At 50.2% G+C, this 18,413-nt stretch overlaps 1 protein-coding gene across 1 annotated transcript; it reads right to left on the reverse strand.

Moving 5' to 3' along the window:
• Positions 1–2,244: 2,244 nt before the first annotated feature.
• On the reverse strand, positions 2,245–18,021 carry ABCC10 (ATP binding cassette subfamily C member 10; the record flags this gene model as incomplete). Its single annotated transcript, XM_080616515.1, has 21 exons — positions 17,849–18,021; positions 15,526–16,894; positions 14,027–14,254; positions 13,673–13,829; positions 12,829–12,968; positions 12,283–12,362; positions 11,963–12,134; positions 11,269–11,367; positions 10,862–11,051; positions 10,040–10,117; positions 9,463–9,654; positions 8,904–9,039; positions 8,316–8,511; positions 7,178–7,521; positions 6,850–7,019; positions 6,390–6,550; positions 5,717–5,970; positions 5,249–5,394; positions 4,673–4,770; positions 4,364–4,476; positions 2,245–2,380 (listed from the first exon to the last, which is right to left on the reverse strand). The coding sequence occupies exons 1-21, from the start codon at positions 18,007–18,009 to the stop codon at positions 2,245–2,247; spliced, it is 4,620 nt and encodes a 1,539-aa protein (XP_080472641.1). The 5' UTR covers positions 18,010–18,021.
• Positions 18,022–18,413: the final 392 nt, after the last annotated feature.

The following is an 18,413-nucleotide window of genomic DNA, read 5'->3' on the forward strand; positions in this document are numbered from 1 at the left end:
GCTGCGAGGACTCTGAGCTGGGCCCTGGCACCAACCCCCTCGAACTGCACCTTGGAGAGCCGCGCCAGCACAAGGTGGGCAGCAGGGAAGGGCTCCCAGGGCAGCAAATGCATCCACGAGTCCCCTGGGCATCAAGCACTGGTGTGATGGCGCTGCCTGGGTCTGAGCTGTGTGCTCAGACAGCACCCATGGGCACCTGAAAGCAGGGCTGCGATGGGCGAGCCCTGCAGGGGAGCAGTGACATCCTGCTTGCAGCAGCCCATGCCATGCAGCGCCGGTATCGTCCACTGTGCGCCCTCAGAAACAGGACAGGGAGTGCTGAGAAGGGCACGGCCTTCTTGCAAACCCAAATTCTGCCAGGCCCTTTGTAACGTCTCTCTGTGTCTCATTTCCACTGGTATTGGGATATTTCTTCTGGGGCCTTCAGGACGATTGTGGCTGCACAGGCCTCCTGCCCCAGTACTGAATGGGGTGGCTCTCAGCTGTTTCTGGAGGCTGTCATTTCAGATGCCATGTCCCTAGGGAGTGAGCAAACACCTTTGCTCCTTGGCCTTGTGGTTCTCTGAGCCAGTTCAAAGACACTCTGGAGATCATTTGGGGTCCCCTCATGCCCTTCTGCCCTGGGTGATGTCCCCTCCTCTTGCTGTCAGACTTGGGGTTACAAACACTTTCTGTACTTCCCTCCTGATGATCCAGTGATCTTCTTGCCCCCACTTACTGAGCCGTCCTTTCGGGTCTGGCCACAAATGACAAAGCTCCTTGCCTGCTCCAGTGTGCACTTCTGCTGCACCATTTTCGGGCAATAGGGAGCACGGCCTGCTCCCTCCTGGGGTCCTCCAGGCCTGAGCTGGTCCTTCTCATATGCCCTCACAGGGAAAACTGGAGATGGACAAGGCTGGAGATGTGCTGTGGCAGGTTGAGTAGCAATATAAGATCCAGACCCTCCTTTTCTCTCCCAGTCACTCCAAGTCAGGCAGCTCAAATCAGCCATTGTAGTGTTTCTTGATACAGCAAAGAACTCCCCACAGTGGATGTGCAGACAGGCTACCTAGCCTAGGATGACCATAGGTAACATAAGATGCTGCCTTCATCACTGCTAAAGCATGGCTAAGAGGCAGTAAGTAGATGGCCGGGTCACTTGGCCCTTGTACTAGGTCTGCTCCTGCCTGCACTGCTCTGATACACAGCAGTCAACATCTCTCTGCCAGGGCCAGGGCTTTCTGAGCCTCCACAAGGGCACGAAGAGCTAAGCAGTGGGGTGAAAACAACCCCACAACCCAAACCCTGCTACTGGCCTGTAAGGTTGCAGAGCTGGGTTCAAGATGGTATGAAGGGAGCAGACAGAGGACTGAGCACTCAGCCAGGAGAGAGACCTGGGAGAGGCGACTGAGGCTTCATCAGAAAGATTATATTTTTAATACATGGTTGGATGATGTACCTTTATCAAATAAAACAAATACAAGCCCAGAAACAGTGTATCAGAGGATCATAAAATAATTCAGGTTGCAAGTGATGCCTGGACCCCAACCTGATCCCAAAACTGAAAGCAGCTGTGGGTTTGTGCAGCTGGGAGAAGGGCAGGAGGGAGAAGGAGTTTCCCTTGGAAAAATGGTCTTGGAGCAAACTAGCCTTAGAGGCCTTTAATGTAACCAACCACATTCTGGCTCTTCTCTGGAAGAGCTTTTCCACTACAAAGTGGAGGAGGAGCAGCAAGGTCCCCAGGTGCAACCTTCTGGGCTTTGAAAGGTCAGTGTCCTCTGAAAGTAGGGAAGAAGTAGGGTTGTTTTTCTGCAGAGAGGGCACTACTGCTGTCACAAGGAAGTCTGTGTCTCGGGGAAAGGGGACAGGGACCTGAATAACAGAGCTTCACAACGATGTTTCCACTTTTATTTCAAATTGCACATGTGAGACTAAGTCTCAGATTAGGATTCACTGATTGTTCAGTGAGCAGAAAATCCCTCTGTCATCTCAAAGGGGAGCCTTGGAGGGGAGCAGTATCCCAAGAGCCAGGCTTGCATGGCCCTAAACACCAAATCCCATCTTCCCTACTAAAGGAAAGGCTGCAGTGCCATGCGGGGAGCCTCAGGGAATCCCTGAGGACACACAGTCACTGTCTGCAGGCAGGAATAAACCCTTCCCTCACCTCAGCAGCTACTGGCCCTGCAGTGACAAGGCTGACAGCTGAGTGATGGAAAAGCCAGGCACAGAGCCAGGAGGGCTGCCTGGGCTCAGCTCAGGAGGAAGTCACTGCTGCCCGCTGTGCAGGAGGCGCTGGAACAAGGAGCCATCTTTCTGGCTTAGGTGGGTGGGTGAATCCAGCTCTGCCACTCTCCCAGCCTGCATCACCAGCACACGGTCCGAGTCCAGAATGGTGTTCAACCTGTGGACAGCAAACACCACGCTACACATTGGTGTATCTGAGGAGAAACCCTGAATACTGCTTCCTCTGCTGTCAAGGGGTGTCCCAAGACATTCCCAACATCAGGATCTGTGGACCATCTCCCTTTGCACTCAGGGGCACACTGCAGTCCAGTTCCAGTGCTGAAATGCACCACCTCTTAGGAGAGCACAGCAGTGCTGTTCTGTTGCTGGGCATGGCAGGCCATCAGGAGCACAGAGGGAAGCTCTGTGGAGGGAAAGCTCAGGGCACACCGGATTCTAGGGTTGCACCAGATGTCTCTGTTCCACAGGAGAGTTACTGAGTTGCTTCTGTTTGCTGGTACATTTCCTCATCTGCCACCTCCTGAGGGCTGCAGAAGTGGACTTGAGCATCAGTTGCCACGCCCCAGCTATCTGTCATCTCTGCTTACACTGTCACCACCAGTGGATTTGTGGTTGCCAGACTGCCAACCACCACACCCACACCACATGTGTGCACCCTGTTCCGCCCAAATTACTAAGCATGGCAGCAACCTCTGGCCCTGGGGAGGGAAGACAGGGCAGCAGGAATGTCTTTGCACAGTCATGTCCTGTTCAGTGCTGAACTACAGCCCCACAAATCTGGAAGACATTGTACACAATTTGAGCAGGTAGAAAGCATTGTGGAGTTAAGGACTTCGGTTACACATCCATCTCCAAAAGAGTGCCAGGCTGCAGCACTGGAAGTGAAGTGGAGGGGCAAGGGACAAGTACTGAGTCATTTCTCAGCCTAGATTTTCACCTAACCATCCAATTAATGGTTCACCCAAAGCTGAATGGCATGGAAGAACCATGGGTACAAAACAACTCTATTACCACCTCTCTTTCCTTACTGCTCTTCGCCATCTCTCCTCAACCGAGTGCAAGAGGGGCCAGGGCCATCTTCAACCCAGTCTTGCTGCCTCACCTTCTGCCACTCCTTCCTCTGCTTGTTCTCCTCTCTAGTTACTCCTCCATCAGGGGTGGTCCCCCCCCACCCAACCCAAACACACACCTCAGCCCACGGTGCTCTTACCTTTCTACTGTATTTACGCATAATATCCCTAGTGTATGAACCACTTTCCCTTCACACCCCTCCCGCCTCTGTCCTATCTGATGTATTTAACTAGACCCACCTGATTCACTTTCCATGCCCAGCCCACCCTGCCTGTTACCCATCACTCCCACTTCTGTGCATCAGGACACCAGCCCCTGACACCTGCTAATTTGGGATTTTTGTGGTATCCTTTGTGTTTTGAAAACACCCTCCATACAACTGCATAACCCTCCTCCAAACTCTTCTCCATTTGGCAAGAGTAAGAGCATCCTGGGCAGATAGCACTACCTAATGCTGACCCATCCCTTCCCAGTATCCACAGTATTCATGTTTTGCCCTCCTCCCTCCCCCTGCAACTAGCTACTCTCCCTATTCTAACCCTAAATTTCTCATCTGCGGGGCAGGCATTGTTGCTGTGTCTTGCCTGGGCTTTGGAAACAAGACACCCAGCGTTCTGCCTGCCCAGGAACTGGCTGCAGTCATTGCCCACGGCTGTCCTGCAGTGCCCTCTACTGAGCCAGAGACACCTGCTCCTACCCGCTCTCCGTGCTGCTCCTTTCCACAAGACAGTCAGCTGTCCATTACTCCTTGTTCTAAACTGGCAGAACCACAAGGTCCGATTCACACTCCAGTCCCAAGAAGCAGTGCCCAGGAAGTGCCATCTGCCATACAATGTGGCGTTTTTCCCTTCGCTGTCCCGCAATTTCTGGGTACCACATTTCCACATCCAGCTGTTCTCAGCACCCAGGGGCAAATAACGTAAAAAGGGCAAGTAGGCAAGATCCTGCCTTTTGCACTTGAAAAGCCTCATCACAGAGTCCTCCCTGCCCAGGGCATGGTAGGACTAGCTCCACCTCTCCTCGTGAGTGGTGGGATGAATTTAGGTGCAGAGTGCTGCTTCCTCTGTACCTGTGAGCAATCGTCAGAACAGTTTTGTCAGCAAAGCGCTGGCGGATGGTCTGCTGCAGCAGCTGGTCTGTCTTCTGATCAACACTGGCTGTGGCCTCATCAATGCACAGTACCTGCCAGGGACAGAGAGTAATGGGAGCTCCCAAGCGCCCCAGGGGACACCCCAATCCCTCCCGAGAGAAAGCCCAAGAAGGTAGCACAGGATGTCTGCTGCCATCACACCCCAACTCTGGAGCACTCTGCTGCTCCCACACACCCATCAGCAGCTTGCTCCCCTTCCCCCCTGCTCTGCGGAGGCAGGGCACTCACCTTGGCCTGCGTCAGGAGGGCTCTTGCCAGACAGACCAGCTGCCTCTGGCCCACAGACAGACTCTTTCCCCTCTCTCCCAGCTCGCTGTCCAATCCACCTGTGAGGGTCAAGCTCAGCAGTCACACTACCAGGCTCTGTGCAGGGGGCCCCAAACAGCTTCCCCAGCCTGGGGCTTTCCCAGAAGCACTCAATATCCCAATTCTGCTCAAGCCCAGGCATTGGGAACCAGAGCCTTTATGCTTGGATGCAAGCAACATGTGGTACAGAAATGCCACACTCCTGTAGAACTAGGGGCTGGCTTATCTTTCAGGCTCTGCCGTAACATCCACTGGGGCCAGGTCTCATCAGCAAGATTTTGGCACCCAATCCATCATCTGCCAGTCCCTCGCCACCAACCCTCATGGAATGCCACTAATTCCCACAGACCTGTTCCCACCCTGGTCCTTGTGTTCACCTAACCAGTTCCCTAATGCATTCACCTGGCCCTTTTCCTCATCTCCCTGACTGAGCTAAGGCCTTCTCCCCTGTCTCAGTACCAGGGCTCATCAGCTGCTTCTCACTGGGTTCAGACTCACCCATCTGAGTAACAGTATCCCACAGGTGGCACTGCTCTAGCACTTCACGGAGCTCAGCATCTGTCCGTTTTCCCTGGGGGTCCAAGTTCTCTCGGATTGAGCCACTGAACAAAAACGGATCCTGGGGGATGATGGCCAGCCTAGATCTGCAACCAAATGACAGCTGAGAGCTCATGGGGTGGGTTCCACAGAAAAAAAGGCCTGTAATTTTTCCTTCCTGAGGTGGGGTGTCTTTGCTTGCTGCATATTTTAGAGGCAAAGAGACATAGGTAACACACTCAGCCAGGTTTCTTTAGCACAGCTGTTCAGAAACAACTGAGCAACTCATAAGAAACTGCCACAATCAGCAAGAGGGTACCATGATTATAAGTCCTTTGCTCCTCACTCTTCCCTTTGGTATCCAACCACTGACAGCTCTCAGCCTCCAGCCCCCACCAGCTACCCTCCACTGTGCTCAGCCCTCCGTACCTCAGCTCATTCAAGCCCACCAGCTTGCTGTTGACACCATCCAGGAGAATCTGTCCTGATTCCAGCTCCAGCATGCGGAAAAGGGCCAAGAAAAGGGTGGATTTTCCAGATCCTGTGCGACCCACAATCCCCACCTTCTCTCCAGGGTAAATGGTGAAGCTCACACCATCAAGTGCATTAGGCAAGCCAGCTCGGTAGGCCAGGACCACTTGCTGGAACTCCACAAGCCCCCGACTTGGCCAGTCAGCAGCAACCTAAAAGGGATTCATAGGTGAGACAAGGTACGACTGTGACCCAGTATCGTCTTCAGCCTCACCTCCCCACAGGCCAAGCCCCATTTATCCCTTCAGATGGCTGTCTGGCTTCTGAGCAGACCCAACGCAGAGCACTACTCCAATTCCAGTCCCCTCTTATGCTTGCTTTTCTTTCATAGCTTGGACCCAGCACCCGTTCTGCTCTCCTTCCCCTTCCCATCATTCCAACTTTCACCACCTCCTGCCAGAGATTCATCTCCCCCAGGAGACATACTGGTAAAGGATGAGCAATGAAGGTGGTTACTAAGGCTGAGGAACCTCCACCTATTAACTGGAACCCTGCAATCTCCCCAGGAGGCAAGTGCAGGGCACAGAGTCAGAAGATGGGCCTGTCCTAGAGAACATATTTGAGCTTTTACCTGGATCAGTTTATCCTGAGGCTCCATGGGGATGTCTGTGCTGTATTCCTCTGTCCGCTCCACACTCACCATCATGGTCTCTGTCAGAGTGAAGCTGGAAATGAGGCCTGAGAGCAGGTTTGTGACAGACAGGGCATATGAGAGTGCCAGACCCACAAGTCCTGCAAGGACAAAAGCATAAGCAAGAATGTTATTGGCAGAGAAGCAGCTGGGATCTTGGTGGCAGGACAAAGAAACAAAGAAGTCAGCACTCTGGAGTCTGGGTTCCCACTTGAGGATGGGGACACATACGAGGAGAACACGAGCTGAAGCACTATACTGTGGGTGACTTGCTGAGGGACAGGGAGCAGAAGCTCTGGATCTTATCCCATGTAGAAAGATATGCAACCCCGGGGTAGGAGAGGAGGAACCCCTTGGCCACAGCCTAGGAGTGGGCACAGAACAATCCCTGGCAGCCTACCTGGATTTCCCAGTTGCTTCTGGTGCTGTATGATAGCAATTCCTGCAATAGCAGTAACCACAGCAACTCCAATCATCTGCAAGCGGATGTCCAGCCACTGCATTGCTGTGTTGCTGGCAAAGAGGCAGTGCTGGTTCTGCTCCAGGCGCAGCTGATTCTCCAGCTCAAACCTGGCAGGTACACAACAGAGGTTTACACTACTTAACCTCCATTCCTGCTGCCCCAGACCAAGGGCATTCCTGCTACCCTATAATTAGCCCCATATCAGAAAGGCCCTGGTATATAAAGCCAAAGCTCTGGCTCTTTGGGTGCTCTTTTTTCTACTCACCTTTGTGTTGCCCTCATGGCCCTGATACTGCTCAGTCCTGAGAGGGTCTCTGAGAAGTGAGTGTAAATAGGTGACAGGGTGATACTGTAAAGGCGTTTCAGCTCCCGGGACGTGCGCCGGTAATAGCGCTGGATGGAGAAGTAGAGGGCAGCCAAGGGAATTAAAATCAGGCCAATCCAAGGGAGGCCATAGGTGATTATCACCAGCATGCCCAAAAGCCCATACATGTTGGCCAGGAAGATGTTGAGGATAAATGGCAGGCTGTCATCCACACTGTACAGGTCTGAGGAGAAGCGGTTCAGGATCCGGCCTGTTGGTGTGGTGTCAAAGAAGGTAACTGTGGCCTGGCAACAAGGGAACCAAAAAGTAAGAACCAGTCAGCTACAGTGAGATCCAGCCACAGAACAGTGCCCAGGAGATCAGCACCATGGGCAGCAGATAAGACCACAAAGGGGTGGCCACAACAGACCCGTTCCTTTCCTCGCCTGAAGAAGAAATCTCAGATTCCAAAGCCAGCATCCACTTGCAGCCAAGTAACTCATGCTGTTTATATGGTAAAAGGACGGAGCCCTTCTGTGGTGAATGGCAGACAGCTACTGAGATAGCAGTGACTCAGATCCCATACTGGCCCACGAGCAGCCAGTGAGACAACCCTCTAATCCTAGCCTCTAATCCTATCTTTCAAACCTTTAATCCTTACTCTAGCCCAAGAACCCAAGGATGCCCAAATGCTAAAGAAAGTTAACTGGCACATGCCAGCATCAGCCCTAAATCTTGCTTAATGATTCCTTCCAATTTTATCTGAATCTGAGCTTATGATGAGTAGCAAAAGCTACTTTGATTCAATTGGCCTTCATCTTCCTATATATCAAAGCCTAATGAATTAATAGATGCAGGTGATAGTCATAACTCCCCTCCCCCACACCATGGAATGGAACAAGGTTTACTGGACAAATTTAGAACCTCAGCTCATTGGTCCCTTGTGCTGGCTGTGGTGCAGCCTTTTTTGGATATAGTCAGCGAATACCAGCAGAAACCGTAATCCACCTCCCAAACCCTTACTCCCAACTAGGAGAACAGTGTCAAGGCAGAGCGACTTGAAGAAGCCTCAGCCTGCCCTGGATTTTTTGACCATTACCTTTAGAGCCCTCTGGAGCAGTCGGTTGTGAATGACAGTGGCAGCATGGATAGTGCCATAAGCAAAGAGGAAGGCCCGAAGAATGGTGAAGAGGGAGTTGGCCCCCGCAATGCTCCCATAAATTATCAGGTAAAAATTCACATCCAGTGAGCCATTGGAAGCGGCTGGGGTGGTGTCCAAAGCCTGAACGGGGGAGCTGGAACACAGAAGGAAGAAGATTAGGAATCTGCTAAGGTCCCCATGACAGTAAACTCACAAATAGGGCATGAGAAGCTAGGAGCATACTCAAGGGGAAACCAGGACACTTAAACCTGATACTCCTGTGATACCTCTTTGGCTTGCTGTGACAAACACTTTGATTACTATGCAGCTAGCTCCCATCAGCCCCAGGCAGCCGCCCTTTGGGCACCTCATCAGGCCAGAGATTTCGATTCTCTTCGTAAAAGCAGCCACTCAGATCACCTGCAGTGGGGTAGTCAGTTTATCCCTGCTCTCAAAAAGGATCTTCACAGGAAATGCACTTAAAGGCAAAAATGGGGTGTGTTCCTGTTGGCATCTCCTGACCAAGTCCACTTACATCTCACTTACACAAGTCCAACAACGGAGAAGAGAAGCAACTCTGGGGAAGGTGGGGAAGCTGAGCAGACCATCACAGAAGTATTTGCTGTCTGGGATATGCCAGAGATCCAGTGTGAGAGCCACCAATCTGAGATATTTCTGGATGCTACGAAGAAAGACAGACTACATAAAGAGGGATTCAACCTTCCAATCAGCAAATATGAAGCAGAAAAGCTGTAGGGGAAGCTCCTGGACAACTTCTGTTATTGCCTCACTGCCCAGTCTAGTCTTCCCCTGCCTGCATGCTCCACTGTTAGTAGTAAAGCAGGAACAGCCTTGAGCTGCAGCAGCAACAGGGCACTGCTAGAGAAGCAGACACACAACTGCAGCAGTAAGATGCCAGATCCTGCTCCCACATGTGCCCCCTCACAACTGTGATACGCTAGCCTGGGAAAAAGAACAGGGATCTTCCTGCTGTAGGGAGAGCAATTAAACCTCTGGCCTCTTTTCTTCCCTGGACTCCACACAACCAGGGAATGAGAGGCGAGGAATGTCTAAAGAGAGATGTGCTGCTGGGCCATTCCCTCACCTTGCATCAGGAACAGAGAGAAGAGAATGGATAATGCCAAGCAGCTGCCCACTGCCAGCCAATATGCCTTGTAAACCTGAAAAGCTACTGCTCCTTCTTTCTTCTCTTCCTCCTTGTGGATTAGACGATTGTTTGGGGTTGTTTCTTCTGCCTCTGTCTCTACAGCCTCTTCTTGGCCCTGTTCATTGGGGGCTGTGGGAATGGAGGTAAAAGCAAAGGTCAGTGCAATGTAAGTTCTTCCTGCAGCTACTCCTTGCTGTGAACAGAGCAAGTCTAGGCTATGAGGGACACTTGTCTTCCCTTCTCCTTCCTCTTTCAAGATAGTGCACCAGTCCTGGCAGACCTTAAAGCTGGACCACGAGTGGAACAAGATTCAAACAGTGCTCCAGACTAATATCCAATGAGACAAGGGCTTCCCCTCCTCTATGCACACACTACCCACCAATCAGCACTGCCACAGCAGAGCAAGGTGGTGGGATATCTGCTCTAAGGCCAGCAGCTACCAGGTACGGGTTCTGCCTGGGTGGTCAGCTGAGCTGTGCTGGCCCAGCCCCCCTCAAGCTTGCCACATACAGACCTTTATTCTTCTGCCTCTTGTCCATATTCTTGAACTTGGGGAAGAATTCCACAAGTGGCAAGGTATCAGCTGGTGTACCTGCAAAGAGAGACATGCAAAACTGCAGTCTGGGAGGAACAGCTGTCAGTTACTCACTGCCTCTTGCTAAGAAATGGCAGTTTTGTTCTCTCATAACATCTGTTTTCTCTCACAGTACCTGCACCCTTAAAGGCCCTGCTCCATATAACCTGCTATGGCCTTCACAGAATCCCAAGGGTTGGAAGGGATCTCAAAAGATCATCTAGTCCAACCCGAAGGCAGAGAGCTGTGGTCAGTGGGGCAGAATCCAGCTGGAGGTCTGTGACTAGTGGAGTCCCTCAGGGGTCGGTGCTGGGACCAGTGCTGTTTAATATTTTCATCAACGACCTGGATGAGGGAACTGAATGTACCCTCAGCAAGTTTGCTGATGACACTAAGCTGGGAGGAGTGGCTGACACACCAGAAGGCTGTGTTGCCATTCAGCGAGACCTGGACAGGCTGGAGAGTTGGGCAGGGAGTAACTTGATGAAATTCAACACGGGCAAGTGTAGAGTCTTGCATCTGGGGAGGAACAACCCCATCTACCAGTACAGATCTGCCTTAGTCCCCCAGCTCTAGGGTTGTCCTGTTTTATCTGTGCATCTGCACATTCCCTTCCAGCCCATCTTTGCCCACAAGCAGAGTCCTCAAGCTCTCACTGGGTTCCCACTAGTTAATCCTACTCCCTCATGTCCATCTTTGCTCAAGCCATTTCAAGACTGGCACACAGGCATGAATGAATGAATGACAGGACAGCCAGTGTACCTGTCTTAACTATTCTGCCGTTGTCTATCAACAACAAGGCATCAGCCTTCTCCAGAAACTCCGTCCTGTGGGTGCAAAGGATCCTGGTCTTGTGTTTGAGAACTCCAAGAATGCATTTCTGCATAAGATGGTTGGCTACCTCTGCATCAACAGCAGCCAGGGGATCATCAAGGAGGTAAAACTCTTTCTCCTGAGAGGGAGACAAAAGACAAGGATACAGCTGCAGGCCCTGCTGTAATGAAAAGTACAAGTGCTGCTGTGGGGTGAACCACCAGCACATTTTGGCCAGCAGATGTGGTTTAAGACATGCTGCCAGAGCACACTGTACAGCTGGGTAGTTCCAGCTTCTTTACATCTGACTTAGCACTGGGCACAATCTGCCACAGCATGACTCCTTTGCTATTTACCTGGTAAACAGCTCTGGCAAGGGCTATTCGAGCTTTCTGTCCCCCACTGAGTGTCACACCATTTTCACCCACCTCTGTCTGGTCACCTGCTGGTAAAATCTGAAACATTCAAGAAAATCCAGTTAGAAAGGACAGGAAACTACTGGGGACCCAGAGCCAGAACAGTGAGGTACCTCCCCTGACTCTGGCAACAATTCCTTAGGGTGACACCTTACCAAAAACTGAACAATACAACAGTCTATACACTGGTTCTGCAGACAATTGGCAAGTTTGGCATTTATGCAACTAAACTCTCTTATACTCCACAATAGGGTGGCCACATCTGAACTATCTACTGAGAGCGACTTCTAGTCTAAGATAACTCTGAAATAAACAAATAAAAATAAAACTCAAGTAAGTATCTTGCCTTTACAGAGTATTTGTAGCTCCCACCAAAGCAAACAGTTGCTCTCAGTGCTTCTCACATCAGAAAATCAGGCATCAGGTTATAAATTGGGAGGAGAAGACTAGCTTCCTACCATATGTAACAGCCAGGTTTGCTGGCTAATACAGCCATAAGGCTCAAATTCAGTGAATTATTGAAAGGAACACCACAGACTCAGCCCTTCCAGATCCCAGGGAAATTCCTTCTTATCCAAAAAAGCATCAGCTGCTAATAGGCTCTGCCTGAAAAACCCAGCTGTCATCTACTCACATTCAGGTCCTCAGAAAGGGCACAGGCCTCCACCACCTCCTCATACAGCCTTGCATCATATTCCCGCCCAAAAAGGATGTTCTCACGGATAGTGGTAAACTGTATCCAAGGCTCTTGGGTGGCCAAACCAAATCCTTGCTCCAGGTCACTAACATACACTCGTCCACCTTGTCTGCAAGTGCACCAGAAGTGGGTAGAAAGGGCAACAAAGGAGAACTGTTGGCAGACCAAAATGGCCTACAAATAAGGATGACACTGGATAGTCCCTGCCTGCTGTGGCATGGAGGGGCCAATCAGAGAGAAGTCTTTAGGCTACTTACTTAATGAGCTCTCCAGCGATGGCTGCAAGCAGAGAGCTTTTCCCAGAGCCAACCTTCCCAATAACCCCCAGAAGCATCCCCTGCAAAGGGAAACGAAAAAGAGCAATGTGATGTGCTAATACAGAGTAGCTTGTCCAGATTTCTTGAGCCACTGTAAGAAATCTGACTGCTGTTACAAACAAGGATTATCTCACAGGTTCAGCAGCAGAGCTGGGTGAAGCTGTTGGGTAAACCAGACTCCTGATATAGCAGGACACAAGTCTGCAAGGAGTGTTAGCTCTGGAGCCCAGCTGTGCTCCCTGCCCAGTCCTCTCCTTCAGCAGTGGTAGAAAGCAGAGGGAGCTGGTTTATCTCATCTGTAAGCCACGCCTGAATCTCCTCCAATACCCTTCAGCTCTGAGAGTTGTGATATGTGCCTCTTGACCAAGAGAAAATTTTGATGCACAGCTTGTAAGACGAGGAGAACATGAAAACATGCTCCCCCCGCTCCATTATTTGGCTTCTCTAGTGCCATTCTTCTCTGTTACCTGCTGCAGCCTTGCTCACCTTTCTCACTGACAGGTTCTCAATGTGCAGTTGCAGACTGCCTGTGGATAAGGGCTGCCTGGTGCTTTCCTCCTCAACTGGCACCCATGAGAAGGATGCACATTGCATCTCCATGGCAACAGCAGTACCTGAAGGGCTATCTGCAAGAGAAAAGCAGCATAGCATTGCACTACTATGAGAAGGCCAGAAAATTAAACGCACCTGGTGTCAGAGATACTATCAGCTTTGTTCCCAAATGGATGAGGCCACAGACAAGGCACTGCCATGATGCCCTTGACCCAAGCACAGAATGAGATGCTTGCCTGCTGACCTGCTCTTAAACTTATACCTCCCTTCCTCCAGCCCTCCTGTCTCCAGCTCCCACCAGACACACATGGTGACCTCTTGGCTGTCATGGAGACAAAGTAAGGATAACTTGTTGAAGGTAGAAGAATGGCAGGGAGCTGGCAAAAGGCAAGGAAGGAGAAAAACAGAGCAGGAATGACTCAGGAGAGGGGCGTGCATTCAATCCTTTCTGCCAGGCAAAGCCAAGGTTGTTGATGGTTTCATTTTCAGAAGAGCTTTGGAAAGAGGAGGGAGTAGCTTCTTCCAAATGGATGCTCACAACAGGGGTTTGTGAGGACAAGCAATGGCCTACTATTGGTAAAGAGAATGCTACAGCCTTGTTTCCCACTTCCCACAGACATGAAGTGCCTTCACTCTGCCCCTGACAACTGAATGTCTTGAATGATGGGGATGACAGCCAGCTGCCCTCCAGTACTGCCCCTGGGCCTCACACCTCAGCTCTCTGTTCCAAGTGTCCCCTGCCCAGGGTACCAAGCCCAGCAGCATTCTCTGACATTACCTAGGGCATAATAAGCTTCCAGGTCTTGGTCCACAAGTTCAAGGAAACACTGGATTCGATCCAGGGAAACTTTAGCTTCCAAGGTCCCATTCAACACCCATGGGAAGCTGTTGAGGGGCAGAATAAGCATCCCGACAAGGGCCAATGCTGTGAACACCTGCATGGGTAAGGAAACAGCCATGAGTTAGAGGCAAGACCTCCCTTGCTTCTTGTATCCTCCAAATAGCTTCACCAGTGAGAGCCTGAAGAGCTGTGGGGAGACACAAGCTGGGTTTATTTCCCAGAGACTGTAGCCCCACTGTAGATTGTCCTCTGTATGAGACAAGACTGGAGCTCTCCCTACTACCTACTCACCTTTGTAGCAGTGAGCTGGTGACCCAAGAGGACATAGGTGATGAAAATAGTAATGGAGACTACAACAGGCAGTGCTGCCCACAGATACACACACACAGCATCCAAGTACTTGATGGCTCGTAGCTTCTGCAGCTCTTTATCCCGGCAGGCATTTATCCTGGTGCTGAAGTGCTTCTCCCAGGCATAAAACTTGATCACACGAATGCCACATAGGAACTCTGTCATTAGCTGCAGGCAAAGAGGAAAATCACGTAGAACAACCAGTGCTTGCCTAAGACACCAAATGTCAGCTAGGCATCTGGGCAGGGGCCAGGTTTGCAGCTGCCTCCTGTTAAGGGCCAGGCTAGAGATACCAGGAACCATTCATTGCTATCAAAGACATAAACTCAAGCGGCAGCTACTGGGAACTTTGCTCTTACTCATTCCACCAGCTTCCTCAACCACCTGTGCCGTGTATGGCTCAGAAAAAGGCAAAATATTACCCTACTTCACAACTGAAGGATGTGCAACACAGGTGAAAGGATACATGGAATTACTATCTCCAGCCTGGATGCCATTTACCTCCATTGACCTCACAGCACCTTGAGATAATAACACCAGACCCTCAGGCTGATGCTGCCCTGGCACAGCTAGCCTGTATCCAGAGGCTGGCTGCCTCACATCCTGCAGCTCAGGTGTCCCATTAACATGCTGTCCTCTAATCCCTGCTCTCAGGCCAGCTTGTGCAGAGCAAGCTGAGATGTGTCTGTAGTCAACACAAAACTAAACTAGCAAGACAGACTTCACTCAGCAAACCTCTCCTTCATAGCTGAAGAAAGTACAGCTTACCCATTACAACTTGATGCACCTTGTGTTGGAAAAAGAAGTAAGTTTACAGCTCACAACAGTTCTAACATGGAGTTGACTTATGTTTAATACTTCCAAAGCATGATGGAAATGGTGAGTGAAAGTGCTGTCCCTTCCATTAGAAATACAAGGCTAAAAGGTGGGAATCTAATGTTTGATGTGGCAAAGACATGGCACAGCAAATATGCAAAAATCAGTGGAAAAGATGACTGAGGGCACTAAGCTTGGAGCAATATAAAACCACTACATCCATGAGCATTGCCTTTGTCCAGACTGCAAGCCACCTCACCACTGATGGCATTACTGGAGCAATCCTAGTTGGAAGCGTCTCTAGAGGAGGCAATCAGGAGTCCTACCTTAAGTACTACATGCAGAAAAGAAACCTGCAAGGGAACTTGCATTAGCCCAGGGAACAAGACAAGCATTAGAGGTTCACTATCTTGTGGGTGGTGAAACTGCATCACCCTGAAATACTTTTGAACCAAGTGTCTGTGTGTGTGTGCTCTCTCTAGCATTTTTCCCAACAGCTTTGGATCATCACAAGCAGCCAAAATGCCAGTGTTCTAGGGACAAATAGGGAGCAAATACAGCAACAAACTCAGAGAGAAAATCCTGAAAGAATTAATGCCCCAGAGTCATCAGCTTGCCCTCACCTTGACCCGTGCATCCTTGTGTTTCAGCATCTCCTTGTTGTTCATCACGATGTAGTTAGCTATGACCTTGTTTATGGGCACAAGCAGCAGTGCCAGGGCCAAGCCTCCCAGAAAGGCTACCCCCACTTGCTGGTAGAGGAGGTAGAGGGTAATGGCAAACTGGAAAGGCAGGCTCCACACCTCGTGCAAGCTGAGGCAGAAGTTGACCAACCTACTCGTGTCCGTGCTCATGAAGTTGACAATTTCACCTGCTGTGAAGCGCGTAACGCTGGCACTGCTGACACGCAGAGCCTTGTGGTAGATGGCGGAGATGACGGCAGCCCGCACCATCAGTGTCACCTTGTTCACCTCATAGCTGAACTGGTTCCGCAAAAGAGCACCCAGGAAGGAGCCAGCAAAGAGCCCGAGGGCATAAAGCACCCCGTGGCTCAGGGGCTCCTGCCGTGACTCCATGAAGTTCACCAGCAGGTTCAGAAGCAGAGGACCTGAGAAACCCAGCAGGTTGCCAGCCAGCTTAAGAAGTCCAAGGGCGTAGAAACGAAGCCCAAAGGCTGCATGAAGGACTGAGAAGAGTTGCACGGCCTCCTGGCCACGGTGCAAGCTGTCTGGGGCATTGCTATTCCCATCGCCTCCAGCAATGATTGAGCTAGTAAGAGACACTGTCTCCTCCTCTACTTGGTGCAGAGCTGCCTTCTTCTGCCAACAAGAGTAGAACCGCTCACAGACCCTGGCAGCCTCCAGCTGGCGAGGAAGTACACAGACATCCTGTGGTTGGTTCAGCTTCCACTGATAGCCACATCTCATAAGAGGGTTCATCCAAATATAAAAGAAGCGTGAGAGCCAGCTCTCACCATCTTCTGACACTCTCTGCTGATCAGGCACTGGGATCCCTGGCTCTGAGATGAGCTGGCCTTGTTGCCAGGAGCTATTGATGGAGAGGAAGCCTTGCCTGCCAGCAGTGGGAAAGAGGTAGGCTATCACATACACAAGCAGAGAGGCCAGCTGAAGGCAGAGAATGGCGAATCTGGAGGAGGCAGCAGGGTGGGCAGGTGACCAAGCTGTCCCACTTTGGTAGTACCACACCAGCGTGATGACGAATGAAGGTATGGGCAAAAGAATGAGGAGCGCCAGGGCTGCAGGGCCTCTGGTAAAGCTGTGAATGGACTTGCAGAGCGTGAGAAGAACAAGGCTGTGCGTAAGCCATGTCAGGGCAGCAGTGCCATTGGCAAGCACTTCCAGGTACACAGGGCCCAGCTCCTGCTGAGAAATGGTGGCTGGGATGGTATCAACAAGGAATAGGCCAGCAAGTACTAAGGATGCGGTGATTCTGCATCCCCACCCTGGCCTGCAAGGCACTCGGGAGCCGATTCTTAAGGAGGAAAGAACAGAGAAAAAAATTACAGTTGAAATTCCATCACCTCTCAGTCAGTACTCTCCTTTCTTCCTCTCCTTTTACTCTCTTTATCCATTCACCCATACTTAAAGTCCTGGATTCACCTCCCTCGATTTGTAGCTTTTTCAGAACGTTGGCATTGCTCAACTACATCAGGCCAATATTGCCCAGTATCTGATCAATACCAGAGATTCAGGTGCTACCAAAGAATAGTATTTCTCTGCAGAAATTTGTTTCCAAACTGTGATATTTCATGGTCAAATCAGACTGCAGACCTTGAGGACTAACAACAAAGTTATATTTAACTTCTTTAACACCAATTCCAGATGATTGCATTCTCTGTGTCTCATCTGCGGTCCTTGATTTCTCTTGTGTTTGTGATATTTTGTCTAGAAGCATTATTTCTGTCACTGTTGGTTTCAGTGATCCTGCGTATGTAAAGTCCATAACTTACAGCCCAACAAAACATTTCATTATCATGTGATTTATTATCCTTTGAACATTGCCATGTTTATGAATTTCAGAAGAGGGTAAACAGAAAAACAGTTTTTGTTTTCTCTGAACCCCTTGTTACTTTATTTACATTTTCCATGCCACCTTGGATTTGTATTCTCTCCCAGAAGACTCTCAGTTTCCCCAATCTCCATTCACTGAAATTCTTTTGAAATATTTTCTCACTATAATCACTATAGTGATTTTATGCTCACTACCCAATTCGTTCTTTCCGGATTCCTTTCTGAAGGGACCAGAGTTGTACAACACACTCTGAATTAGAACGGATGCTGACAAACATAGTAACTTTATAATATTGTGCTCTTCTCTAATTAAGTATTAAGCACATACATTATTAAGGAGAGCTAATTTCCAGCCTTTCCACCTCACCTTCAGTCCTGCATAATAACCAAGCGTGAGACACGTTAGTTGTCATACCTTGGAGTGCCAAGGAAGCAGGCACTGACCACTGCGAGGACCACATGAGGAATCACATTTAATGTCAGCTGATTAAAGCAATGGCCAATGCTGCCATGAACCCACACAGGGAGTGGGTCCTCTGGGCTGGTTCCACACAAACCAGCCAGGATGTTCTCCATCCTTTGCTGGGAATTCAATCTGAGAGACAGGAGCTCCTAGGGTAGAAAAGAAAGACCAGCATGAGGTACAATAAAAAGGTACAGCCCCAGCCCAAGGTGGACTGTGATAAGAAATGAACACAGGGATAGAAGCAACTTCCTGGGTCACACAGCCTGGGCCCTGCTGTTGTGCACTTGCTGTCTTAACATCTACTCCACAAAATGATCAAGCTCCATCTTACACTAAATTATGTTTTTTTCCCCATAAGTCACCCTGGGACCCCAGAGCTCTGGGAATTCGATGCTTTCTGCTTATTTCCAGGCTGATTTTTTTCCCCATGGCCTGCTTATCCTTTGGAAACTAACATCAGGAAGTATTTGTCTTTTTATTGCTCACTTTGAAAAATACTTTGAGCTGCTTAAAG

This window comes from Psittacula echo (genome assembly GCF_963264785.1).
Source record: "Psittacula echo genome assembly, chromosome: 4".
Taxonomy (NCBI): domain Eukaryota; kingdom Metazoa; phylum Chordata; class Aves; order Psittaciformes; family Psittacidae; genus Psittacula; species Psittacula echo.